This window comes from Mobula birostris, chromosome 1 (assembly GCF_030028105.1).
Source record: "Mobula birostris isolate sMobBir1 chromosome 1, sMobBir1.hap1, whole genome shotgun sequence".
In the NCBI taxonomy this organism is placed as follows: domain Eukaryota; kingdom Metazoa; phylum Chordata; class Chondrichthyes; order Myliobatiformes; family Myliobatidae; genus Mobula; species Mobula birostris.
In genome coordinates, this window is record NC_092370.1 from 149,057,469 (window position 1) to 149,083,166 (window position 25,698).

Here is a 25,698-nt window from a genome sequence, read left to right on the forward strand (position 1 = left end):
CTTGATACGATTTTGAATTCATTGATCCCTCAATGATTGCAAGCTGGCCAGGCCCTAAGGCAGCTGAGCAGCCCAAAATCATAATGCTCCTTCCACCATGCTTCACAGTTGGGATGAGGTTTTGGTGTTAGTCTGCAGTGCCTTTTTTCTTCCAAACATAACGATGCTAGAAACTTAACTTTCTACTAGAAAGTTCAACTTTTGTTTCATCTGTCCACAGAACATTGTGGAATAACCAGGTGGTCTTCTGCAAACTTGAGACATACAACAATGTTTTTAATGGAAAGCAGTGGTTTCTTCCGTGGTGTCCTTCCATGAGCACCATTCTTGTTCAGTGTTTTTCTTTTGAGTGGACACGTAAAGCCAGACTTTAGCAAGCTCTAGAGATTTCTGCAGGTCTTTTGGGTTCTTTTTCATCTCCTTCAGCATTGCACATTGTGCTCTTGGTGTGATCTTTGCAGGACACCCACTCCTAGGGATGAGTTTCCTCCAATTGTAGAGTTTCTCTTACTGTGGATTGATGAACACTCAGGTCTTTAGAAATGCTTTTGTAGCCTTTTCCAGCTTTATGCATCTCGACAATTCTTCTTCTGAGCTCCTCTGAAAGTTGTTTTCATTGAGGCACGGTGCACATAAACAGATCTTTCTTGAGAAGGGCAGGCTCTGTCAGTAAACTGACTTTGTGTGTCTTTTTTTTTAAAATCGGGTAGGGCACCTCTACAACCCATACTGCCAATCTCATCTCATGATTGGAACACCTGACTCCAGATAGCTTTTGTAGAAGGCATTACCCCAGAGGTTCATATACTGTTTTGAACCCAGACTGTGATTGTTTGAATGGTGTTCCCAGTACTGAGGAAAAGTACAGGTGTTTGTGTGTTATTATTTTAGGCAGATTGCATTTGTCTCTGACATTGATGAAGATCAGACCACATTTTATGAGTAAATAATGCAGAAAACCAGACAACTGCAAAGGGTTCACAAACTTTTTCTAGCAATTGTACATCCCTTTGCAGACTAGACTCTTTCCTCACAATTGGATTTTTTGATCCAATTGTGAACACCTGACTGATGTATGGCTCGTACACATAAATGAGTTTGAGAGACCAACCGGATGGATTCTCTGGCATCTTCTGTTGTTTCAGAACTCAATTTGCAGGTACATTTCTGATTTGCAAACTGTTTGGGTCACACACATTTTTTTGCAGGAGGGGAATACTGCCATAACCTGAGAACTTGTTTCTGAAGTCATTAATATAATCTGTTAATATGCTGTACCGACCCACCTGTCACACAGTAGTCAATCTATGCCTGACAGTCGGAAAATTACACTTTTATCCTGACTGTCGTTTAAACATTAGCCCATCTTTTAGCCATATCCGAACACCGCAAACTCTAAACTTAAAAAGTAGCTTACTGAGCAATGTATTATCAATGTCACCTGGGTCTCATTATTACTTTGTTGGAGCCTCAGCAGGAAAGGCGGCTCAGGGGCAGCAACTAGTTGGTATTTTTGTATTTATAGAACATAGAATAGTACAGCACAGTACAGGCCTTCAGCCCACAATGTTGTGCTGACCCTCAAACCCTGCCTCCCATATAAGCCCCCACCTTAGATTCCTTCATATACCTGTCTAGTAATCTCTTAAACTTCACTAGTGTATCTGCCTCCACCACTGACTCAGGCAGTGCATTCCACGCACCAACCACTCTCTGAGTAAAAAACCTTCCTCTAATATCCCCCTTGAACTTCCCACCCCTTACCTTAAAGCCATGTCCTCTTGTATTGAGCAGTGGTGCCCTGGGGAAGAGGCGCTGGCTATCCACTCTATCTATTCCTCTTATTATCTTGTACACCTCAATCATGTCTCCTCTCATCCTCCTTCCCTCCAAAGAGTAAAGCCCTAGCTCCCTTAATCTCTGATCATAATGAATACTTTCTAAACCAGGCAGCATCCTGGTAAATCTCCTCTGTACCCTTTCCAATGCTTCCACATCCTTCCTATAGTGAGGTGACCAGAACTGGACACAGTACTCCAAGTGTGAGAACATTCCTTCTCTCCACAGTACTTCTTTAATTCACTCAGTAAACCTCATGACTTCAGAATACAAAAGGTTGTGGTTTGAGTGAAGTGGAGATCTTGGTGATCTGTGGAACGCTGCAACTCTTACAACTTGTAAGAAATCAAGAGACTTCAAGTGTCTCTATGGACAATGGTAAAGAAGTGGCTCCAGCTACAAACAAAGATGGAATTACATCTACGCTGTTGAGGACATCGTGGGCAACATGCTTAGTGATCTGGTCACTCTACGATTATTGCCGACATAGGCAGGAAGTGAGCGGATGACCACCAGATTGTAGATGTAGTCAGGGAGTACAGGAATTCCCTGTGGGCAACTATTTCTCAAACAGATGTCCTGTTGGGAAGGATGGGCTCAGAGGGTAAAGCAGCAGCAGCCAAGTTACAGCACAACTGACTTTTCTGCTTAAGAAAGTGGCAAGAAAAATTAGAACTACAGTAAGGAGATGAGATATGGATTTCTGTGCTCGCAAACAAGGTCCTTAAGGTTTGAGGACAAACTGGAGGTCTCATCAATTGAGGCAATACAGACGAAAATAAGCAAGATGCAGCCACTCTATAGGCCTCCCATTAGCCAGCAGGAGATAAAAATATGTAGACAGGCTGTGGAAAGGTGGGAAAGGAACAAGATTGCTAGAGTGGGCGTTCTAATATCCACAACATTGACTAGGGTTTCCTGTAGAAGAGTACTAGATGGGTCAGAATTTCTTCAGTGCATCTAAGAGTGTTTCTTGAAACAGTATGTGGATAATCCAACAAGAGTGACCATACTTGACTTTGTTTTTGCAAAATGAGCCGGGCCAGGTGACCAGCCTTGCAGTGGGAGAGCATCTGAAAATAGTGATCATTACTCCTTAGATTTTAAGATAGCTCTGAATAGGGTAAGTACAGGCCTTGTGGTAAAATACTAAATTGGGGGAAGGTAAAACATAACATTAACAGAAGCGCAGAGTTATTTGGGAGCATCTGTGTTACCAAGCAAGTTCAGATCTGACAAGTAGGAGTTGTGTAATGACAAGCTGATCAAAGCTCAGGACCAGTGTAAGGAGAAAAGACAAGAAAGGGTAATGGAATGCTGAATGACGAGAGCTTAGGAATTTAGTCATAAAAGAAAAGGAAGCTATATAGAACCCTGGTCAGACCGCACTTGCGGAGTACTGTGCTCAGTTCTGGTCGCCTCACTACAGGAAGGGTGTGGAAGCTATAGAGAGGGTGCAGAGGAGATTTACAAGGATGTTGCCTGGATTGGGGAGCATGCCTTATGAAGACAGGTTGAGTGAATTTGGCCTTTTCTCCTTGGAGTGACGGAGGATGAGAGGTGACCTGTTAGAGGTGTATAAGATGATGAGAGGCATTGATCGTGTGGATAGTCAGAGGCCTTTTCCCAGGGCTGAAATGGCTAGCACGAGAGGGCACAGTTTTAAGGTGCTTGGAAGCAGGTACAGGAGAGGTGCAGTGGATCAGAGGATAAGAGGAGGTAGGTACAGAGGACTTTTTTTTACGCAGAGAGTGGTGAGTGCGTGGAATGGGCTGCCAGTGACAGTGGTGGAGGCGGATACGACAGGGCCCAAGAGACTCCTGGATATGATAAAGTTTAAGGAAAAGGGGATTCTCAGATCCCTGTAAACAATGGATTCAGTACTATATCTGTGACTGCAGTGTGTTTGAATAATGTCTCACAGCTGCTTCCTTTGGAGAAGATAAGGGTTAAGGTTCACCCATATCCACATCAGATGTCTCTGGGCTTTTCACACCTTTTGAATTTGACAAAAAGCAGTACCTGATGGAAATTGGACAGAACATTCCTTTCTTAATTAAAGCATAAATTTGACGGATGTTCTTATCTTTGTAATTAAGTTGTGGCTCCAGCAAACCAGGTAGGACATTCCTTTCTTTAATTAAGGTGGCTGGAGTATCTAACAAATTGACTGTACTTTTGTATCAATAGTCCATTGACTTGGCCGGAATGGTGATCAGCTGATTGTTCTTTTGTATCGGTGGCCTTATAACTTCTGACAATTCTGACATCAGGCAGTGAACTTGTTGAACCGCCGGAGAGATGAGATTGGTTCTCTCCCTGATGTCGGGTCCAAGTTCACTCGCCGGCTGAGCTCGAAGAAATAAATGGGTGGAAAGATAAGTAACGATCTTTTTGTGCTGTTGTTATTTGATCTAGCAAAGTTAGAAACCATAAGACAAAGGAGCAGAAGTAGGCCATTCGGCCCATCGAGTCTGCTCCGCCATTTTATCATGAGCTGATCCATCTTATCCTATTTAGTCCCACTGCCCCGCCTTCTCACCATAACCTTTGATGCCCTGGCTACTCAGATACCTATCAATCTCTGCCTTAAATACACCCAATGACTTGGCCTCCACTGCCGCCCGTGGCAACAAATTCCATAGATTCACCACCCTCTGACTAAAAATTTTTTCTCGCATTTCTGTTCTGAAAGGGCGCCCTTCAATCCTGAAGTCATGCCCTCTCGTACTAGACTCTCCCATCATGGGAAACAACTTTGCCACATCCACTCTGTCCATGCCTTTTAACATTCGAAATGTTTCTATGAGGTCTCCCCTCATTCTTCTAAACTCCAAGGAATACAGTCCAAGAGCGGACAAACTTTCCTCATATGTTAACCCTCTCATTCCCGGATTCATTCTAGTGAATCTTCTCTGTACCCTCTCCGTCAGCACATCCTTTCTTAAATAAGGAGACCAAAACTGCCCACAGTACTCCAAGTGAGGTCTCACCAGCGCCTTATAGAGCCTCAACATCACATCCCTGCTCCTATACTCTATTCCTCGAGAAATGAATGCCAACATTGCATTCGCCTTCTTCACTACCGACTCAACCTGGAGGTTAACTTTAAGGGAATCCTGCAAGAGGGCTCCCAAGTCCCGTTGCATCTCAGAACTTTGAATTCTTTCTCCATTTAAATAATAGCCTGCCCGTTTATTTTTTCTGCCAAAGTGCATAACCATACGCTTTCCAACATTGTACTTCATTTGCCACTTCTCTGCCCATTCTTCCAATCTATCCAAGTTTCTCTGCAGACTCTCCGTTTCCTCAGCACTACCAGCCCCTCCACCTACCTTCGTATCGTCAGCAAACTTAGCCACAAAGCCATCTATTCCATAATCCAAATCATTGATGTACAATGTAAAAAGCAGCCCCAACACAGACCCCTGTGGAACACCACTGGTAACCGGCAGCCAACCAGAATAGGATCCCTTTATTCCCACTCTCTGTTTCCTGCCAATCAGCCAACGCTCTATCCACGTATGTAACTTTCCCGTAATTCCATGCGCTCTTATCTTGTTAAGCAGCCTCATGTGTGGCACCTTGTCAAAGGCCTTCTGAAAATCCAAATATACAACGTCCACTGCACCTCCCTTGTCTAGCCTACTGGTAATTTCCTCAAAAAATTGTAATAGGTTTGTCAGGCAGGATTTTCCTTTAAGGAATCCATGCTGAGTTCTGCCTATCTTGTCATATGCCTCCAGGTACTCTGTAACCTCATCCTTGACAATCGACTCCAACAACTTCCCAACCACCGACATCAAGCTAACAGGTCTATAATTTCCTTTTTGCTTCCTTGCCCCCTTCTTAAATAGCGGAGTGACATTTGCAATCTTCCAGTCTTCCGGAACCATGCCAGAATCTATCGACTTTTGAAAGATCATCGCTAATGCCTCCGCAATCTCCACAGCTACTTCCTTCAGAACACGAGGGTGCATTCCATCTGGTCCAGGAGATTTATTGACCTTTAGTCTATTCAGCTTCCTGAGTACTTTCTCTGTCGTAATTGTGACTGCGCACACTTCTCTTCCCTGCCACCCTTGAGTGTCTGGTATACTGCTGTCTTCCTCAGTGAAGACTGATGCAAAATACTTGTTCAGTTCCTCTGCCATCTCCTCATCTCCCATTACAATTTCTCCAGTATCATTTTCTATCGGTCCTGTATCTATTCTCACCTGTCTTTTACTCTTTATATACTTGAAAAAGCTTTTAGTATCCTCTTTGATATTATTTGCTAGTTTCCTTTCATAGTTAATCTTTTCTCTCTTAATGACCTTCTTGGTTTCCTTTTGTAAGGTTTTAAAGACTTCCTAATCCTCTGTCTTCCCACTAATTTTTGCTTCCTTGTATGCCCTCTCCTTAGCTTTAACTTTGGCTTTGACTTCTCTTGTCAACCACGGTTGCATCCTTTTTCCACTCGAAAATTTTTTCTTTTTTGGAATATACCTGTCTTGCACATTCCTCATTTCTCACATAAACTCCAGCCACTGCTGCTCTGCCGTCTTTCCTGCCAGTGTCTCTTTCCAGTCAACTTTGGCCAGTTCCTCTCTCATGCCATTGTAATTTCCTTTACTCCACTGAAATACAGACACATCAGATTTCGGCTTCCCTTTTTCTAATTTCACAGTGAACTCAATCATGTTATGATCACTGCCTCCTAAGGGTTCTTTCACCTCAATCTCTCCAATCATCTCCGGTTCATTACACAATACCAAATCCAGTACAGCTGATCCCCTAGTGGGCTCAACAACAAGCTGTTCTAAAAAGCCATCTCACAGACATTCTACAAACCATAGAAAATTACAGCACAGGAACAGGCCTTTTGGCCCTTCTTGGCTGTGCCGAACCATTTTCTGCCTAGTCCCACTGACCATATCCCTCCATACACCTCCCATCCATGTATCTGTCCAATTTATCCTTAAATGTTAAAAAAGAACCCGCATATGTTTACATTTGGTGCCATGACTCGGATCCCAACATAGGGGACGTCTCTCTGGGCTGAGTAAGTGACAGGGGGCTTGAATTGAACATAATGAGTAGCAGGTGCCCCGAGGTAGTTTACCTCTGGCTACTCCTTGTGTCTGATCGAGCATTTTTGCCCCTCGCCCATTGGGACTGGTACCTTGACGGGATTGGACGACCCGTTTGGATACAGGATTTTAGGTAAGCAGTTGGCTCTTTTACATTGCTGCGGGTGACAGGATATGGCCGGTTGAAATTTGATGATTCGGAAAACGGGCTGCGCATGTCTCACGATATGGCCGGCTGAAATTTGTAATTAATACAAGACTGGCAGCACGGTAAAATTCTCACCTTGGCAGCAGAAATATGGCCGGTTGAAACCTAATGAGACAAGTTCAGGATAAAGGAAGAAAGGCCTCCAGAGTACCTGAGAGTTGCTTACTTTTTTGCGAGTATTAACGGAAAATAGGCTAGCAGTTTTTGTGAGAATTAAAGGCTGCAGGATACATTGGGTATTCTGTATTGTTCCTAAGGAAAGAATCGGGACCGGGGACGCCGGTCAGGAGAGGCGGCCACCGCTACCTGACGGATTTGACCATACCAGCTGCCTCCTGATAATATGGCTGGTTGAAATTGATTAAGGGGGAGGCAGGCTGGCTAAATTTCTCACCCAGTGGCTTGTGCCTAAGCCGTTGTGTTGTGTATTTTGTGTCTATAAGCTGCTCGTATCGTTGGCTTGTCTATGTTTCATGCATTTGTGATTTTGGCTACTTGCTTTACTTTATATAGCACTTTGGTCAACGTGGTTGTTTTTAAATGTGCTATATACTTGACTTGACTTGACCTGATAATTAAGAACAACTGATAAATGGGACAGGCCCTTGATACAGCTATGTGTGAATGAATACCGGATAAGAAAAGGACCTCCGGATGTTAAGTGCAGCGCTAACAAAGAAACTAGGGAAACAGTGTGGCCACCAGAGGAGACAAGCAGTAAATTTAATTTGGGAAAAGAATTGCGGTTAAAAAGTGAAAATTATTGACTAAAGAATGGAAAAGTAGAGCCTACACAAAATGGAATGGTACCTTACTGGCCAGCTGGAGAAATAATGCATGTGATAAGGAGATAGAGGTATGTATGGCAGAAGGGACTCCCAAGAGTTGGGAGACCCTGCAGGCGGAGTGGAATGCTAATAGGTAGAAGGGAGAAGAAAGAGCGAACGAGAAACAAAGAAAACAGGCAAAAGCAGATATGGATGGACAGGAAGGTTTAAAATCGGCAGTGCCGCGTGTGAAGATCTAATGCTAATACGGGATCCTGAACCTGTATCAGGCATACTGACCCTGTTTAAGGACAGTGACCGCGATGAGGATTGGGCACCCACCTTACCAGAGGCCGAGTGCACCCAGTGTTTCCAAACCCCAATCCCAGTACTCAGATACGGTTGCCGCTCGGCAGGGAAGGGAAGGCTCCCTATACCCATCCATATACCTATCCAACTTCTCTTAAACATTGCAATTGAACTCACATGCACCACTTGTACTGGCAACTCACTCCACACTCTCAAACACTCTGAGTGAAGAAGTTCCCCTTGACTCTTTCAACTTTCACCCTTAATCCATGACCTTTGGGTGTAGTCCCACCAAAACAACCCTATCTATAGTCCTTATAATTCTGTATACCTCTATTCAATCTTCTATGTTTCAAGGAATAAAGTCCTAACCTCTGCAATCTTTCCTCATAACTCAGGTCCTCCAATCCCGGGAACATCCCTCTAAATTTTCTCTCTGCTCTTTCACTCTTGTTTACGTTTCCTGTAGGTAGGTGACCAAAACTGCACACAATACTCCAAAATAGGCCTCACCAACATCTTATACAACTTCAACAGAACATCCAATCTCTTGTAATCAATACTTTGATTTATGAAGGTCAATGTGCCAAAAGCTTTCTTTAAGACCTCATCTACCTGTGCCACCACTTTCACTGAATTAGGGGCCCGTATTCCTGAATCCCTTTGTTCTACCATACTCCTCAGTGCCCCGCCTTGGTCAGTCTTACCAAAGTGCAACACCTTGCACCTGTCTGCATTAAATTCCATCTGCCATTTTTCAGCCCATTTTTCCAGCTGGTCCCAATCCCAATGCAAGTGTTGATGGTCTTCCTCACTATCCATTATACCCCAAATCTTAGTGTCATCTGCAAATTTGCTGATCAGTTAACCACATTATCATCCAGGTTATTGATATACAGTGGCATGCAAAAGTTTGGGCACCCCTGGAAAAAATTTCTGTTACTGTGAATAGCTAAGCGAGTAAAAGATGACCTGATTTCCAAAAGGCATGAAGTTAAAGATGACACATTTCTTTAATATTTTAAGCAAGATTACTTTTTTATTTCCATCTTTTACAGTTTCAAAATAACAAAAAAGGAAAAGGGCCCGAAGCAAAAGTTTGGGCACCCTGCACGGCAGTACTTAGTAACACCTCCTTTGGCAAGTATCACAGCTTGTAAACGCTTTCTGTAGCCAGCTAAGAGTCTTTAAATTCTTGTTTGGGGGATTTTTGGCCATTCTTCCTTGCAAAAGCCTTCCAGTTCTGTGAGATTCTTGGGCCGTCTTGCATGCACCGCTCTTTTGAGGTCTATCCACAGATTCTCGATGATGTTTAGGTCGACGGACTGTGAGGGCCATGGCAAAACCTTCAGCTTGCGCCTCTTGAGGTAGTCCATTGTGGATTTTGAGGCGTGTTTAGAATCATTATCCTGTTGTAGAAGCCATCCTCTTTTTATCTTCAGCTTTTTTTTTTTACAGACGGTGTGAAGTTTGCTTCCAGAATTTGCTGGTATTTAATTGAATTCATTCTTCCCTCTACCAGTGAAATGTTCCCAGTGCCATCGGCTGCAACACAAGCCCAAAGCATGATCGATCCACCCCCGTGCTTAACAGTTGCAGAGGTGTTCTTTTCATGAAACTCAGCACCCTTTTTTCTCCAAACATACCTTTAACAATCCCCCCTTGTTCAATCCCTTCCTATTTATATTCGTGACACTTCTCACACTCTTAAACTTTTCGATGATTTTAAGTTCCCTAGCCCCCACCGCTTTATTTTCACCATGGATGTCCAGTCCCTATATACTTCCATCCCCCATCAGGAAGGTCTCAAAGCTCTCCCACTTCTTTTTGGATTCCAGACTTAATCAGTTCCCCTCTACCACCACTCTGCTCTGTCTAGCGGAATTAGTCCTTACTCTTAATAATTTCTCCTTTGGCTCCTCCCACTTCCTCCAAACTGAAGGTGTAGCTATGGGCACGCCTGCCTTTTTGTTGGCTTTGTGGAACAATCTATGTTCCGTACCTATTCTGGTATCTGTCCCCCACTTTTCCTTCGCTACATCGACGACTGCATTGGCGCTGCTTCCTGCACACATGCAGAACTCGTTGACTTTATTAACTTTGCCTCCAACTTCCACCCTGCCCTCAAGTTTACCTGGTGCATTTCTGACACCTCCCTCCCCTTTCTAGATCTTTCTGTCTCTATCTCTGGAGACAGCTTATCTACTGATGTCTACTATAAGCCTAGTGACTCTCACAGCTATCTGGACTATTCTTCTTCTCACCCTGTCTCTTGCAAAAACGCCATCCCCTTCTCGCAATTCCTCCGTCTCCGCCGCATCTGCTCTCAGGATGAGGCTTTTCATTCCAGGACGAGGGAGATGACCTCCTTTTTTAAAGAAAGGGGCTTCCTTCCTCCACCATCAACTCTGCTCTCAAATGCATCTCCCCCATTTCACGCACATCTGCTCTCACTCCATCCTCCCGCCACCCCACTAGGAATAGGGTTCCCCTGGTCCTCACCTACCACCCCACCAGCCTCCAGGTCCAACTCTCAATAATAATTCTCTGTAACTTCCGCCACCTCCAACGGGATCCCATCACTAAGCACATCTTTCCCCCACTCTCTGCTTTCAGCAGGGATCGCTCCCTATGCGACTCCCTTGTCCATTCGTCCCCCCCATCCCTCCCCACTGATCTCCCTCCTGGCACTTATCCTTGGAAGCGGAACAAGTGCTACACATGCCCTTACACTTCCTCCCTTACCACCATTCAGGGCCCCAGGCAGTCCTTCCAGGTGAGGCGACACTTCACCTGTGAGTCGGCTGGGGTGATATAATGCGTCCGGTGCTCCCGATGTGGCCTTCTATATATTGGCGAGACCCGACGCAGACTGGGAGACCGCTTTGCTGAACACCTACGCTCTGTCCGCCAGAGAAAGCAGGATCTCCCAGTGGCCACACATTTTAATTCCACATCCCATTCCCATTCTGACATGTCTATCCACGGCCTCCTCTACCGTAAAGATGAAGCCACACTCAGATTGGAGGAACAACACCTTCAATTCCGTCTGGGTAGCCTCGAACCTGATGGCATGAACATTTGACTTCTCTAACTTTCGCTAATGCCCCACCTCCCCTCTCGTACCCCATCCGTTATTTATATACACACATTCTTTCTCTTACTCTCCTTTTTCTCCCTCTGACTATACCCCTTGCCCATCCTCTGGGTTCCCCCCCGCCCCCCCCCCCCTGTTTTTCTCCCCGGGCCTCCTGTCCCATGAGCCCCTGATATCCCTTTTGCCAATCTTGGCTCCATCCCTCCCCCTCCTGTCTTCTCCTACCATTTTGGATCTCCCCCTCCCCCTCTCAAATCTCTTACTAACTCTTTGTTCAGTTAGTCCTGACGACGTGTCTCAGCCTGAAACGTTGACTGTACCTCTTCCTAGAGATGCTGCCTGGCCTGCTGCGTTCACCAGCAACTTTGATGTGTGTTGCCAAAGGTTTTCTTCTGATGACTCTTCCACGAAGGTCATATTTTGTGCAGATGTCACTACACAGTAGAACAGTGCACCACCATTCCAGAGTCTGCTAAATCTTGCTGAAGGTCTTTTGCAGTCAAACGGGGGTTTTGATTTGCCTTTCTTGCAATCCTACGAACAGTTCTCTTGGAAAGTTTTCTTGGTCTTCCAGACCTCAACTTGACCTCCACCGTTCCTGTTAACTGCCATTTCTTAATTACATTATGAAATGAGGAAACAACGACCTGAAAACGCTTTGCTATCTTTTTACAGCCTTCTCCTGCTTTGTGGGCATAATTTATTTTAATTTTTTAGAGTGTTAGGCAGCTGCTTAGAGGAGCCCATGCTTGCTGGTTGTTGGGACAAGGTTTGAGGAGTCAGGGTATTTATAAAGCTTTGAAATTTGCATCACATGGCTTTTCCTAACGATGACTGTGAACAAGCCATAGCCCTAACAAGCTAATTAAAGTCTGAGACCTTGGTAAAAGTTATCTGAGAGCTCAAATCTCTTGGGGTGCCCAAACTTTTGCATGGTGCTCCTTTCCTTTTTTTTCCCACTCTAAAATTGTACAAAACAAAAATAATACAATAATCTTGCTTAAAATGTTGAAAAGAATGTTTCATCTTTAACTTTATGACTTCTGGAGATCATCTCCTACTCACCCAACTATTCACAGTAACAGAAATTTTGACTGGGGTGCCCAAACTTTTGCATGCCACTGTAGATGGCAAACTACGCCGGACCCAGCACTGATTCCTGCTGCATTCCACTAGTCACAGACCTCCAGTCAGAGAAGCAACCACCTACTACCACTCTCTGGCTTCTATCACAAAGCCAATGTCTAATCCAATTTACTGTCTCATCTTGAATGCTGAGCGACTGAACCTTCTTGACCAACCTCCCATACAAGACCTTGTCAAATTTCTTGCTAAAGTCCTTGTGGACAACATCCACTGCCTTGCCATCATCAATATCCTGGAAACTTCCTCAAAAAACTCTAAGATTGGTTAAATACAACCTACCACACACAATGCTTTGTGGTATATCAAAGACAGATGAAAATGTGGATGTGTGGATTAGTAAATTTGCAGATGACACAAACAGTGGTGGAGTTGTGGACAATGCAGAAGACCATTAAAAGATTCAGCATAGTATAGGTAAGTTACACATATAGATGGAGAAATTGCAGACAGAGTATCTAGGGAAGTGAGAGATCTTGTATTTTGGGGAAAAAAATGCAGGGCCGGTGGGGGGGGTAGTATACAATTAATGGCAGAACCCTTAATAATATTTTTCGTCCCTCTTCCCTCTGGGAGAAGGCTCAGGAGCTTGAAGGCTCGTACAGCCAGATTTGGGAACAGCTTCTTTCCAACTGTGATAAGACTGCTCAACAGATCCTGACCCGGATCTAGGCCGTACCCTCCAAATATCCGGACCTGCCACTTGGTTTTTTTGCACTACCTTACTTTCTATTTATGATTTATAATTTAAATTTTTAATATTTACTAATTCTTACTATTTTTAATATTTAGTATTTGAAATCCAGGGAGTGGGAAGTGCAGAATCAAATATCGCTGTGATGATTGTACGTTCTAGTACCAATTGTTTGGCAACAATAAAGTATAAAGTAATATTGATGCACAGAGGGATCTTGGGATGTAAATCCTTACCTCCCTGAATGTGGACACTCCAAGTCAACAGTATGATAAAAGTAGCATATGGCACGCTTGCCCTCTTTGTTTAGGATAAGCATCGGCAAATTAGATTGCAGCAATAGAAAAGTGGTTAGCTTGCACTTGGAGTATTGTGTGCAGTTCTGGATGCTGTATTATAGGAAAGATGTGCAAGCTTTTGAAAGAGTGCAGAAGAGGTTCACCAGGATGCTGCGTAAATTAGAGGATATGAGATACAAGGAGGATGGAGAAACATGGCTTGTGTTTTCTGAAGGGAGACCTGATAGAAATTTATAAAAATATAAAAGGCATAGACGAATAGTCAGAATCTTTTTCCACTGAATGTAGAAGTGTGAAGTACTACAGGATGTACATACCAGGTGAGAGGGGAAAAGTTTAAAGGACTTGTGTGGGGTAAGTTTCTTCTTACATAGAACAGGCAGCTGAGGCAGTGATGGACACACACAAATATTCAGGGAATGAAGAGTTAATTGACCAGACAGATTTAGTTTAATTTGACATCATGGGATGAAGGGCCTATTATTGTGCTATGTTCTTGGATATAAGGAACCCAGTCTCAGAGCCAGTGCACAATATTCAAAAGGGGAGTATAAACAGCTAGACATTGTGGTCTACATTAGTACTAAAAAATGGATGAGAATCTCCTTTAGTACTGAAGAATTAAGGTACAGATTGAAACACAAAACCTCCAAGACTGAAATGACTGGAGCATAGGAGACCAATGGGTGATCTTATAAAGGTATGTTTATCATGAAGGCACAGAAAAAGTGGATGCACACAGCTTTTTCCCCAGGAAAATAGAACCAAACACTACAGGGCATAAGTTTAAGGCATGAGAGGAAAGATTTAAAAGGGACAAAAAGAACCAGATTTTCACAAATAGATTGTTATATACATGGAAGTGGAAGCTGCCAGAGAAAGTGGTTGAGACAGGAATAACAACATTCAAAAGACATTCAGACAGGTTTGGAGAGATATGAGCCAAACAAGGCAAGCGAAAATAGCTTATATGGGTATCTTAACTATCTTTATGTGAGGCATCACTCCAAGACAATGTTCAGAGATAAAGTGTGATGATGGAGTGTTGTTTTTCTAATTGGACGCCTGTAACCAGTGGTGTACCAGAATAGTATTGGGACTCTTTCTGCCATATGTTTCGTTTTGGATAATGGGGGGGGGGGGGGTGTAATCTTAGGCTACAGAATGGTGTTCAAGAGAGAGCAAAGCATCGGCAGATGGACTGTAATCCTGATAAATATGAGATGCATTTTGGGAAGTCAGTTCAGTACAATGAAAGTACATCAAAGACAGTGCCTATGTTTAAAGTGATATTAAGAAGTTTTAAAGGAAATCTAAGATCTGTCTTCTTTCCCCAAACAGAGTATTGAAATCTGGAAAGCCAGAAATAGTAGTGGGATCAGATGAAACTACAATAATTCAGTTTTGGACAGATACTTAATTAAGGATAGGAGGAAATGGGCCTAATGTGGGCAAATAAAATTAGCGTAAGTGGACAAAAGGTCAGTGTGGACATGGTGGCTGAATAGCCTAGTTCTGTGATGTCTAACTCAAGACTTCAAGCTGCATTAGAACTTTCCCACTCTTTCTTTCCCCAGTAGCCCTAAACCTTCATCACCTTCCCTTGAAAAGAGAATTTCAGTTTTGAGCAGAAACTATAAAAGCTGAGATGCCTGAATAGCAGCAAAGGTTTATAAAATTACGAGGAAGTATAACAACAAAGGCCACAGGAATCAGGTGAGGAAACAAGAGTTCCAAGGGAATCTGAGGAAGAGTTTCCCCCGCACACGCAGAGATAGATTTAAGTCTGCAACACACAGTCTGAGAAAGTGGTGAAAGCAGAGACCACAATGTTTTAGTATCTGGATGGAGGCTTGAATTCCAAAATAAAGAGGGTTACAGGTCAAGTGGTATTAAATGGAATTGATAGATACTTTATGGTTAATATGGACAGGTGGGCCCAAGGGCCGCGTCCTGTGCTGTATGATTCTATGACAACAACGTGTAATTTCCCAATAGCTGATCACTGCTACAATCCCTGAATTACTGATTACGAACAAAAAGAGGGAATGGGGAGGTGGAAACGGGAGAAGGCGGGTTTGAGTCGAGGGCAAGAGGACAATGAGCATCGGGGGTGAGAAGGCGAGCTGTAATCAGACCCTGAGATAGGAGAGGGTGAAGGATGAGAGTGGTGGGTGGAGTTTGTGAGAAAGGAGGGAAAAGTATGTGGGGAGAGATGGAGAGAATAGGATGAGGTGTGAAGAGGGAGCTGAAGGGAAAGTGAAGAAATAGAATAAGGAGAGGCAGGTCTGACCATCTACAACCACTCACCATGAACTGGCGGCCCCGCTCTCAAACGGCCAGCGCAATCATGTCGCCATCTCGCATGGAAACAAGGGTGGCAGCGGCAGGTGACGTAATGGCGCAGGATCTCGCGGATCTGACGTCACGAGATGCGGATGTTCATGCGCAGTCGGAGTGTGAGCAGCCGGAGGAAGGCACCGCCGAGTGGTGAGTGGTGGGGCCGGGGCCGGAGCTGGAGTGTTCGGTGGGAGTTGGGCGGGGGCAGGGGTTTGGAGATCGGAGATCTTGGCGGTAAAGACGGAGCGGAGTAGAAATAATGCTGAGTGGAGTGGTGGCAGCTTGGGAGGACAGGGAAAGGGGAGATGGTATCGGGTGGGGGAGGAGGTTCGGAATCACCTCCGGGTGTCCATAACCGGGTTAACGTACTCTTTTGCCAAGTATCTCTATATACAGAGATTATTCTAATAAATAGAAATTAAACCCGTCTGGTCTGAAAGTCTTTAGCTATTTTGATTTATTGAGATATAGCTCGGAATGTCATTCGGACGAGTGACGGGATTCTGCAACGCGGGTTAGGTGCGAAGTTAACGGGCAGAACGTCTAGGGTTGTTTTCTCAGGATTGTTGCCTGTGCCACGTGCGAGTGAGACCAGAACTAGAAAGGTCATACAGTTTAACACATTACTAAGGAGTTGATTTAGGAGGGAGGGCATAAGAATTTTGCATCATTGGGCTCCCTTCCAGAGAAGGTGGGACCTGTACAGAAGGGACGGTTTGCACCTGAACTGAGGGGGACTAATATCCTAGCAGAAAAGTTAGTTAATGCTGCAGAGTGTGGTTTAAACTGTTGCAGGGGGATGGGAAACTGTGTGCCAGAACAGTTAGTGCAGACAAGTGTTGGTAAGACCTCAAAGTTAAGAGTCAAAAGGTTGAGCATGGTGTGACCAGCGTTCTGAACTGCCTATATTTCAGTGCAAAAAATATCATAGGAAAGGCGGATGAGATTGCCAAAGATGAGGTAACACACACAAAAGTTGCTGGTGAACGCAGCAGGCCAGGCAGCATCTCTAGGAAGAGGTGCAGTCAGGACGAAGGGTCTCGGCCTGAAACGTCGACTGTACCTCTTCCTAGAGATGCTGCCTGGCCTGCTGCGTTCACCAGCAACTTTTGTGTGTGTTGCTTGAATTTCCAGCATCTGCAGAATTCCTGTTGTTTGCCGAAGATGAGGTAGCTAGTTTACAAACAGGGGCAATGTGTAGTGAGGAGAAGATGTTGATAGCACAAAATTGCAGTCAACAGGATGAATTGCCATGTAAAAGGCAGACAGAATTGAAATAGATGAATACAAGACTGAAACTGTTGTACTTGAATGTGCACAGTATTCAGAATAAGGTTGATGAACTTACAACACAGTTGCAGATTGGCAGGTATGATGTCGTCATCACTGGATCATGGGTGAACGAAGATTATAGCTGGGAGCTTAATGTCCAAGGATACACATTGTATCAAAGAACAGGCAGGAAGGCAAAGGGGGCAGATAAGAAATGAAATCAAATCACTCGAAAGAGGTGACGTAGGGTCAGAAGATAGGTCGAGCTAAGGAGCTGCAAGGGTAAAAAGACCCTGATGAGAGTTGTATACAGACACCTAAACAGTAGTAATGATGTGGCCTGCAGATTACAATGGGAGGTAGAAAATGGGCAATGCCCAAAAGGGAAATGTTACAATAATCATGGGGACGTCAATATGCAGATAAATTGGGACAATCAGGTTGGTGCTGGATTCCAGGAGAGGGAATTTCTAGAATGCCTATGAGATGGATTTTTTTTTAGAGCCGCTCATGGTTGAACCCACTAGGAGATCAGCTATTCTGGATTGGGTGTTGTGCAGTCAAGCAGAAATGGTTAGAATGGTTAGAGAATGGTAAAAGAAACCTTAGGGGAAAGTGATCATAATATGTTCAAATTCACCCTGAAGTTTGAGAAGCTAAAGACAGATGCATCAATATTATTGTGGAGTAAAATGAATTACAGAGGTATGAAAAAGGAATTGGTCAGAATTAATTAGAAAGGTACACTGGCAGAGCAGTAATGAGTGGAATTCCTGGAAGCAATTCCGAAGGCACAGAATTTATACATTTCAAAGAGGAAAGAAGTATTCTAAAGGCAAGATGACACAACTGTGGCTAACAAGAGAAGTGAAAGCCAACACACAAAAGCCAAGGAGGCATATAATAGAGCAAAATTAGTGAGAAATTAGAGGATTGGGCAGCTTTTAAAAACCAACAGAAGGCAACTGAAAAAGTCATAAAGAAGGCAAAGATGGAATACAAAAGGAAGCCAGCCAATAATATTAAAGAGGATACCAAAAGATTTTTCAGGTTCATAAAGTGTAAAAGAGGGGCGAGAGTAGATATCGGACTAATGGAAAATGATGCTGGAGAGGTAATAATGGGGGACAAGGAAATGCAGATAAACTGTATAAGTATTTGGCATCAGTCTTATGTAATGAATGAACTGTGGAAGACACTAGCAGTGTAGTGGAAGTTCCAGGTATGAGGGTCATGAAGTGTATGAAGTTACCATAACTAGAGAAGATTTTTGGGAAACTGAAAAGTCTGAAGGTAGAGACCAGATGGACTACACCCCAGGGTTCTGAAAGAGGTGGCTGAAGAGCTTGTGGAAGCATTGGTTATGATCTTTCAAGAATCACTAGATTCTGGAATGGTTTTGAAAGACTGGAAAATGTCAAATGTCACTCCACTCTTCAAGAAGGGAGAGAGGCAGAAGAAAGGAAACGGTACGCCAGTTAGTCTGGCCTCAGTGGTTGGGAAGATGTTGAAGTAAGTTATTAAGGATGAGGTCTCAGGGTACTTGGAGGCACATGATAAAATAGGCCATAGTCAGCATGGTTTCCTCAATGGAAAATCTTGCCTGACTAATCTGTTGGAATTGTTTGAAGAAATAAGGGGAACTAGTTGATGTTGTATACTTGGATTTTCAGAAAGCCTTTGACAAGGTGCTACACATAAGGCTGCTGAACAAGTTACGAACCCATTGTATTACAGGAAAGATGGATAAAGGAGTGGCTGATCGGTAGGAAGCAAAGAGTGGGAATAAAGGGAGCCTTTTCTGGTTGGCTGCTGGTGTCTGGTGGTATTCCACAGGGGTCTGTGTTGGGACTAATTTGTTTTACATTATATGTCAATGATTTGGATGATGGAATTGATGGCTTTGTTACAAAGTTTGCAGATAACATTTAAATAGGCAATGAGCAAAGAAATGGTAGCTGGAATACAGTGTGGGGAAGTGTATGGTCATGCACTTTGGTAGAAAAAATGAAAGGCTTTTCTAAATGGAGAGAAAATACAAAAACCTGAGGTGCATAAGGACTGCCTAAAGGTTAATTTGCAGAATGAGTCTGTGGTGAGGAAAACAAATGCAATGTTAACATTCATTTCAAGAGGATTAGAATATAAAAGCAAGGACATAATGTTGAGGCTTTATAAAGCACTGGTGAGGGCTCACTTGAAGTATTGTGGGCAGTTTTGGGCCCCTTATTTTCCAAAGGATGTGTTGACACTGAAGAATTCACGAAAATGATTCCAGCATTGAATGGCTTGTCATATGAAGAGCGTTTGATGGCTCTGGACCTGTATTCACTGGAATTCAGAAGAATGAAGGGTGACCTTATTGACCTTATTCAAATGGTGAAGGGCCTTGATAGAGTGTATGTGGAGAGAATGTTTCCTATGATGGGAGAGCCTAGGACCAGAGGACACAGCCTCAGAATAGAGGGTCATCCTTTTAGAACAGAGATGCTGAGGAATTTCTTTAGCCAGAGAATGATGAATCTGTGTAATTCTTTGCTGCAGACAGCTGTGAAGGCCATGTCTTCATGTGCAGAAGTTGACAGATTCTTGATTGGTCAGGGCATGAAGGGATATGGGGAGAAGGCAGATTGGGACTGAGAGGAAAATTGGATCAGCCATGATGAAATGGTGGAACAGGCTCAAAGGGCCACATGGTGCAATTCTGCGCCCATATCTGATGGTCTAATCAGCCCTTCAAGCCGCAGCAGCCAGCAATACCCCGATTTTAATCCAAGCCTAATCATGGGACAATTTACAATGACCAATTAACCAATACGTCTTTGGACTGTGGGAGGAAACGTGTGGTCACAGGGAGAACTTACAAACTCCTGTCAGGCAGAGGCAGGAAATGAATCCGGGTTTGATACTGTTTGGGAATGGGTATTGAATATTTTGTTTTAATCTGTTTTGGTATACTTTATGTAACATATTGCTTGGTAAATTTCCTTCTTAGCAAACCTGGAAATAAATGGACTTATTATTTTCTGCACAGTGTCTTTCCTTGTTGAGGCAAAATGAAATATGTCGCAAATTAATTGCTCATTAACAGTGTGATAGTTCAGTTTCTTCTCTGTTGGACTTGGTCTTTTCTGGAGAGCTGATAGATTTTGCAACTGAACAGCTGCAGCTTAGTCGATGGATGGGGATGATTTCTCCACTCCCACCCACAAGGTATTATGAAGCTTACCTGTGATGTACAGTCCCACTCTGGGAATAGGTTCGAACTGCACTGTTGGTAAAACATCAACTACACAGTGCTGTTGTTGCAAGCTGCCACAATAGTATTATCTATGGTATTGTAGAGGGGTAGACACAAGCTTTATGATAATTCTACTTTTTCTGCAATGTTTCACCTCACCTTCAGGTTATGTAGGGATATGTGTCCTCTGATGTGAATTGTTGCACTTAACAGTCAGCCTTGATTATTCCCAGACTGGGACTAGAACCTGCAATCCCTCGCCTACACAATGTGTGAAATTGAAATGGTAACACACTATAGAAAAATAATGCATCTGAGAGAGACCAGAGTTAAACATGGTATTCCAGTAAGGGCTCAGGGCAAACTTGTTTAAAATAGTTTGTACTTTTTGGTTCATCTAGCTGTTTTGATATATAGCTGTCAATGTAAATGTGAATATTCTCAGTGTTATTCAGAACATGGGCTTGTTTCTATACATATCTGTGACAGAATTTAAAGCTGGAATGTTGCTTCTTGTTCAGTTGGAGGAAAAGTGTACCCCATCAGAGCACTTGGAGCAGGTAGACATAATTTTTTTTTAGAAAAGGACACACTCATGGCATGGCTCACGCTGTAACTGCAGGGGCAGCCTGGATTTTGTACCTACTTTTTTTAAGCTTGCATGAACATAGATCACTGTCTTGCATGCCTCTATGTTAAACAAATATTACAGTCCAATTGGCTTAATGTTGTGGGAGTTTGAGGTCCTGAATGGTGGTGAAGGGACAGATGTAGCACTCGTTCCACTTGTGGGGACGTGCCTACAGGGGGATTAGTGGGGAGGGATGAATGGGCAAGGGAGTCAGAGAGAGAGGTCCCTGCAGAGAGTTGGGGGGGGGAGGAGAGATGTGTTTCATGGTAGGATCCTGTTGAGGATCCTTCTCCAGGGATCAGTGCTTAAACCTCCCCTTTATACCATTTATTTCAATGACATGCCCAAAAGGACCAAATGTTATCTTTCTTAGTTTGTCAGTGACTCTGAAATGAAGGGTCATGGGCTCAGAATAAGGGGAAGGCAAATTTCTTCATACAGAGGCTAGTGAATGTTTGGAAATCTTGTATCTGACGGCTGTAGAGGCTCAGTTGCTGAGTTCCTTTAAAATGAGTCACTGTTAGATGTGGAGGGACTCAAGGGATATATGTGTAAATGTTGGAAAGTGATACTGAGGTCGAAGATTGGAATAGGGCAAGCTATTTGTGATACTTGCATCAAGGAACTTGCTTGAGATCTTCAAATTCCTAGTTATAACTATCATCAATAGCTTATTTAGTCCACATTATGGCCAAGAAAGCACACCAGCACCTCCACTTTGTCACAAGGCTATGGAAACTTGACATTTCCCTGATGTCCTCACACACTTTTATGGTACACAATAAAGAACATCCAGTCTGGATTAACACACAAAAAATGCTGGAGGAATTCAGCAGATCAGCCAGCGTTTATGGGGAGGAATAAATATTCGATGTTTTGGACCGGGACCCTTTATCAGTACTGAAAGGAAGAGGGAAGAAGCCAGAAACTGGGGGCTGGAGTGGAATCATAGCTTAATAACTGCTCTGCCCATGTCTGCAAGAAATGATAGAGTCTATCATGAAAACCAGCCTCCCATCCATTTCCCACTGCCTTGGGAAAGCAGCCAACATGAAGACCCTTCCCACTCCACTGATTCTCCACACTTCCATCAGACAATACAAAGGCTTGAAAGTGCGTACCACCAGCCTCAAGGGCAACTACCCTGCTGTTATGTGGATTACTTGTAAATAAAGATGAATTTTTGATCTCTGCCTGCCTGGTCACGATCCTTACACCTTATTGTCTGCATGCACTGCACTTTCTCTGTACCTGTAACATGATATTCTTCATTCTGTTCCTATTTTTCACTTTATACTTCCTTGATGAAATTAGTATTTGTATGGATGAAATGCAAAACAAACTTTCTTGTTGAACTTGCTACATGTGACAATAATAAACCAGTTCACAAAATCAGCCATGACTTCATGAATATTGTTCCTTGTGGTGCATCGGGCAGCAACCTTTGCCATTTCTTTAGCGTTAGCTAGCTCGACGCTCAACCCAGCACGAATGGAAAGCATGCAAGGAGCCGATCGGATTTGAACCCTGGACCACTAGGCCACCAGTCGGCTATAATTTGATGAATGGTGTAGATCACAAGACTGTATTGTCCAACTCCTCCTAGATCATGTCTATTGATGGAATTTTACTTCTGCCCTGCTCTGTGACTATTTGAGCAGTGGAAGAGGAGCTGATGCTGTTTCTAAATATGGCTGCAACTGGTTGGGTTGCTGGGTTGGCAGGTTGCTCTGAGGTGCCTGCATTTGTACCGTGAGCTTCTGTATTCATTTTGGCGAAACTGGCTGAAGTGAGCAGTGCAGTTGTGAAATGGCTCTGTATACATATTCTAAACCTAAGTTACTGACGAATAAGTGCTTCTGGGTTGATTGTAGCTGAGCTCTTTCTGTTCACAATTTTGTTTGAAGACTGGGTTAGGGTACATGAGAAACAGTTGAAAATTTGCACCATTGCTCTTGTTTGCAGCTGTACTGAGTCATAAATATTCAAATCAGTAACACGGGATAGCCTACCCATTTCTTTAAAACATACACACTTAGAGCTTGGGTTGTTCTTCTCTTGAGGGCAAGAGTTTGAAAGAGAGATGTTAAATGCAAAATAAACTTAAGATGATAGAAATCTGAAATAAAGGAAGCAACTGCTGAGAATACTCAGCTGGTCAGGCAGTATCCATGATTATCAGCACTGAGAGAGAAAACAAGTTAATGTAATTAGCATAGGGGGTGGATAGAACAAGGCAGATATCTCTGGTGTGAGACCAGCTGACCTAATGGACCAATAAAGACTAATTGAAGCTGCTTTGTGTAATGAGTTGCTGAGGCAGAGCAAACAATGTTAGAAAGGCAAAAAGCAAAACTGAGTTAGAATGGCCAGTTCTGATCAGAGGGTGCAAGTTGCCTGAAGCTGGTGAATTTGGTACGCCAGAGAGATCTGCAGGCTACAATTGGCCCACATTGAAGATAAAGTGTTAGTCCTCAAGTTTGCCTTGGGTTTTATGGTAACAATGCAGTTGATATTTTTTCACCCAGCTTGTGTTTTGCTTCTCCAGTGCAGAGGAGGCCACATTGTCACACTGAATGCAGTACACCAGAGTGGAAGTGCCAGGAGCTTTTGAAAGGCACGTTCATCTAACATTCTTCTTTGGCCTAGTCTCTTCCGTTTTATACCTGTGACACTTTGAATGTTCTTCATCACTGTATCTCTGATTCCCTGGGATTAACTGGTGTATCTTCATGGTGGAGGCTGAGTCCGCGGGTATATTTAAGGCGGAGGCTAATTGTTTCCTGATCGATCAGGGCAGCAAAGGATATGGCGAGAAGACAGGTTTAGGTGGTTGAGTGATGGAATGGCGGGGCGGACTCAATGGACTGAATGACCTAATTCTGCTCCTGTGTCTTAGGGTCTTTACCATGAATGTACAATCCTTTTTTACAACATCCTGGACAATGCAGGTCAGATTGAGCCCCCTCCCACCCCAAAATCACACTGATTCAAGTAGAGACCCTTTCATTTCCCCTTCACCAACACACATTCACCTGGCAGAACTCATTCTCAAAACAAACAACTCCACTCACATTCTCCAGATCAAAGATACAACAGGGGGCCCATGCTACACCTGTGTTTTTTTGTGTGGAATATGTGGACCAGTCTTTGTTTCAAAGCACCCTAGGCCCACTCTACCACCTCTCTTTCCAGTACATTAATTGTGTTGTTTATTCCTGCACTCTTAAAGAACCTGAACACTTCATTACTTCTGATGCCAATTTCCACCCCCCCCCCCCCCCCCCCCCCCCCGCCAGCCTTCATACATCTGACTTCCCTTCCTGGATTCTCCATCTCCAACTTGGGATACATCAGCCACAGATAATCATGAGTAACAGATTGGCTACAGCTACTAGGAAGGCTTACTGTAGTTTGACAAGTATGAGGAATCCAAAGGAAAAGTGAGGCGGCTGGAAGGTTGGAAGTTGAAGTGAAATTCAACGACAGTAAGGTCGGTAGATATGAAGGACAGCAGCAGGGTTAGGAGTGATGAAGGACTGTTGGATTCAGTTGCTTTTATTTCAGTTCAAGAGCTCTGATGACGAAGGTGAATGAACTCAGGACATAGAAAACTACATTGGACTGGGATATTATTGACATACAGAAATGTGGCTAGGGGAGGAACATGATTAGCAGCTAAGTATTCCAGTGTATGGGTGCTATAGGTGGAATAGAGGTGGAAGAGAGTGAGATACATTTCTTGTTAAGGAGAACATCATGACCACAGTCTGAAATAAACTTGCTGAAGGATCATGCAATGGGGACTTTTGGAGCTGAGAAATAAGGGGCTGATTAACTTGTTTTGATTGTACTATAGCTAACAAGAATCAGAAGAGCAAGTATGCAGGAAGATTACAGGAAGTTGCAGGAAAGACTGAGCTGTCATAGTAGGGATGATATGGACTGGGACTACCATAGTGTTCAGGGCTTGGGTATGTTGAATTTGTTAAATGTGCCCAGGAAAGTTTCCTCAGACATGTAACTAGAATGCCCAGAGACAGTGCAAAGTTGGACCTGCTCTTGGGAAACTGCATTTCAAGTGTCTGAGGGGTCAGTGGGGGGGGGGGGGCTCTTTAGTGACTGAGGGGTCAGTGGGGGGGCTCTTTAGTGACTGAGGGATCGGTGGGGGGGCTCTTTAGTGACTGAGGGGTCAGTGGGTGGGCTCTTTAGTGACTGAGGGTCAGTGGGGGGGCTCTTTAGTGACTGAGGGGTCAGTGGGGGGCACTTTAGTGACTGAGGGGTCGGTGGGGGGGCACTTCAGTGACAGATGTCAGTGGGGGGCTCTTTAGGGACTGAGAGGTCAGTGGGGGCACTTTAGTGACTGAGGGGTCAGTGGGGGGCTCTTTAGTGACTGAGGGGTCAGCGGGGGGCACTTTAGTGACTGAGGGGTCAGTGGGGGGCACTTTAGTGACTGAGGGGTCAGTGGGGGGCTCTTTAGTGACTGAGGGGTCAGTGGGGAGCTCTTTAGTGACTGAGGGGTCAGCGGGGAGCACTTCAGTGACAGGTGTCAGTGGGGGGCACTTTAGTGACTGAGGGGTCGGTGGGGGGCACTTTAGTGACTGAGGGGTTGGTGGGGGGGCACTTCAGTGACAGGTGTCAGTGGGGGTCTGTTTAGTGACTGAGGGGTCGGTGGGGGCACTTTAGTGACTGAGGGGTCGGTGGGGGGCACTTTAGTGACTGAGGGGTCGGTGGGGGGCACTTCAGTGACTGAGGGGTCGGTGGGGGGCTCTTTAGTGACTGAGGG

The 25,698-nt window shown here is 44.1% G+C and overlaps 2 protein-coding genes across 6 annotated transcripts in view; one reads left to right on the forward strand and one right to left on the reverse strand.

Moving 5' to 3' along the window:
• The window catches only part of znf106a (zinc finger protein 106a), a 125,801-nt gene extending 109,974 nt beyond the window's left edge, over positions 1-15,827 (reverse strand). For all 4 annotated transcript variants that reach the window (XM_072263475.1, XM_072263466.1, XM_072263455.1 and 1 more), the window contains exon 1: positions 15,739-15,827. The gene's annotated coding sequence lies outside the window, so the exon portion shown is untranslated. The remainder of the gene's footprint in view (positions 1-15,738) is intronic.
• A 34-nt stretch (positions 15,828-15,861) lies between these two features.
• LOC140200381 (synaptosomal-associated protein 23-like) overlaps positions 15,862-25,698 on the forward strand; it is a 55,204-nt gene continuing 45,367 nt past the window's right edge. The window contains exon 1 of one of the 2 annotated variants that reach the window (XM_072263640.1): positions 15,862-15,918. In XM_072263640.1, coding sequence (XP_072119741.1) covers positions 15,867-15,918 — 52 coding nt within the window. In that variant the 5' untranslated portion in view covers positions 15,862-15,866. Of the gene's footprint in view, positions 15,919-23,465; positions 23,530-25,698 lie in introns of those variants that run through there. The other variant, XM_072263648.1, reaches the window with a different exon arrangement.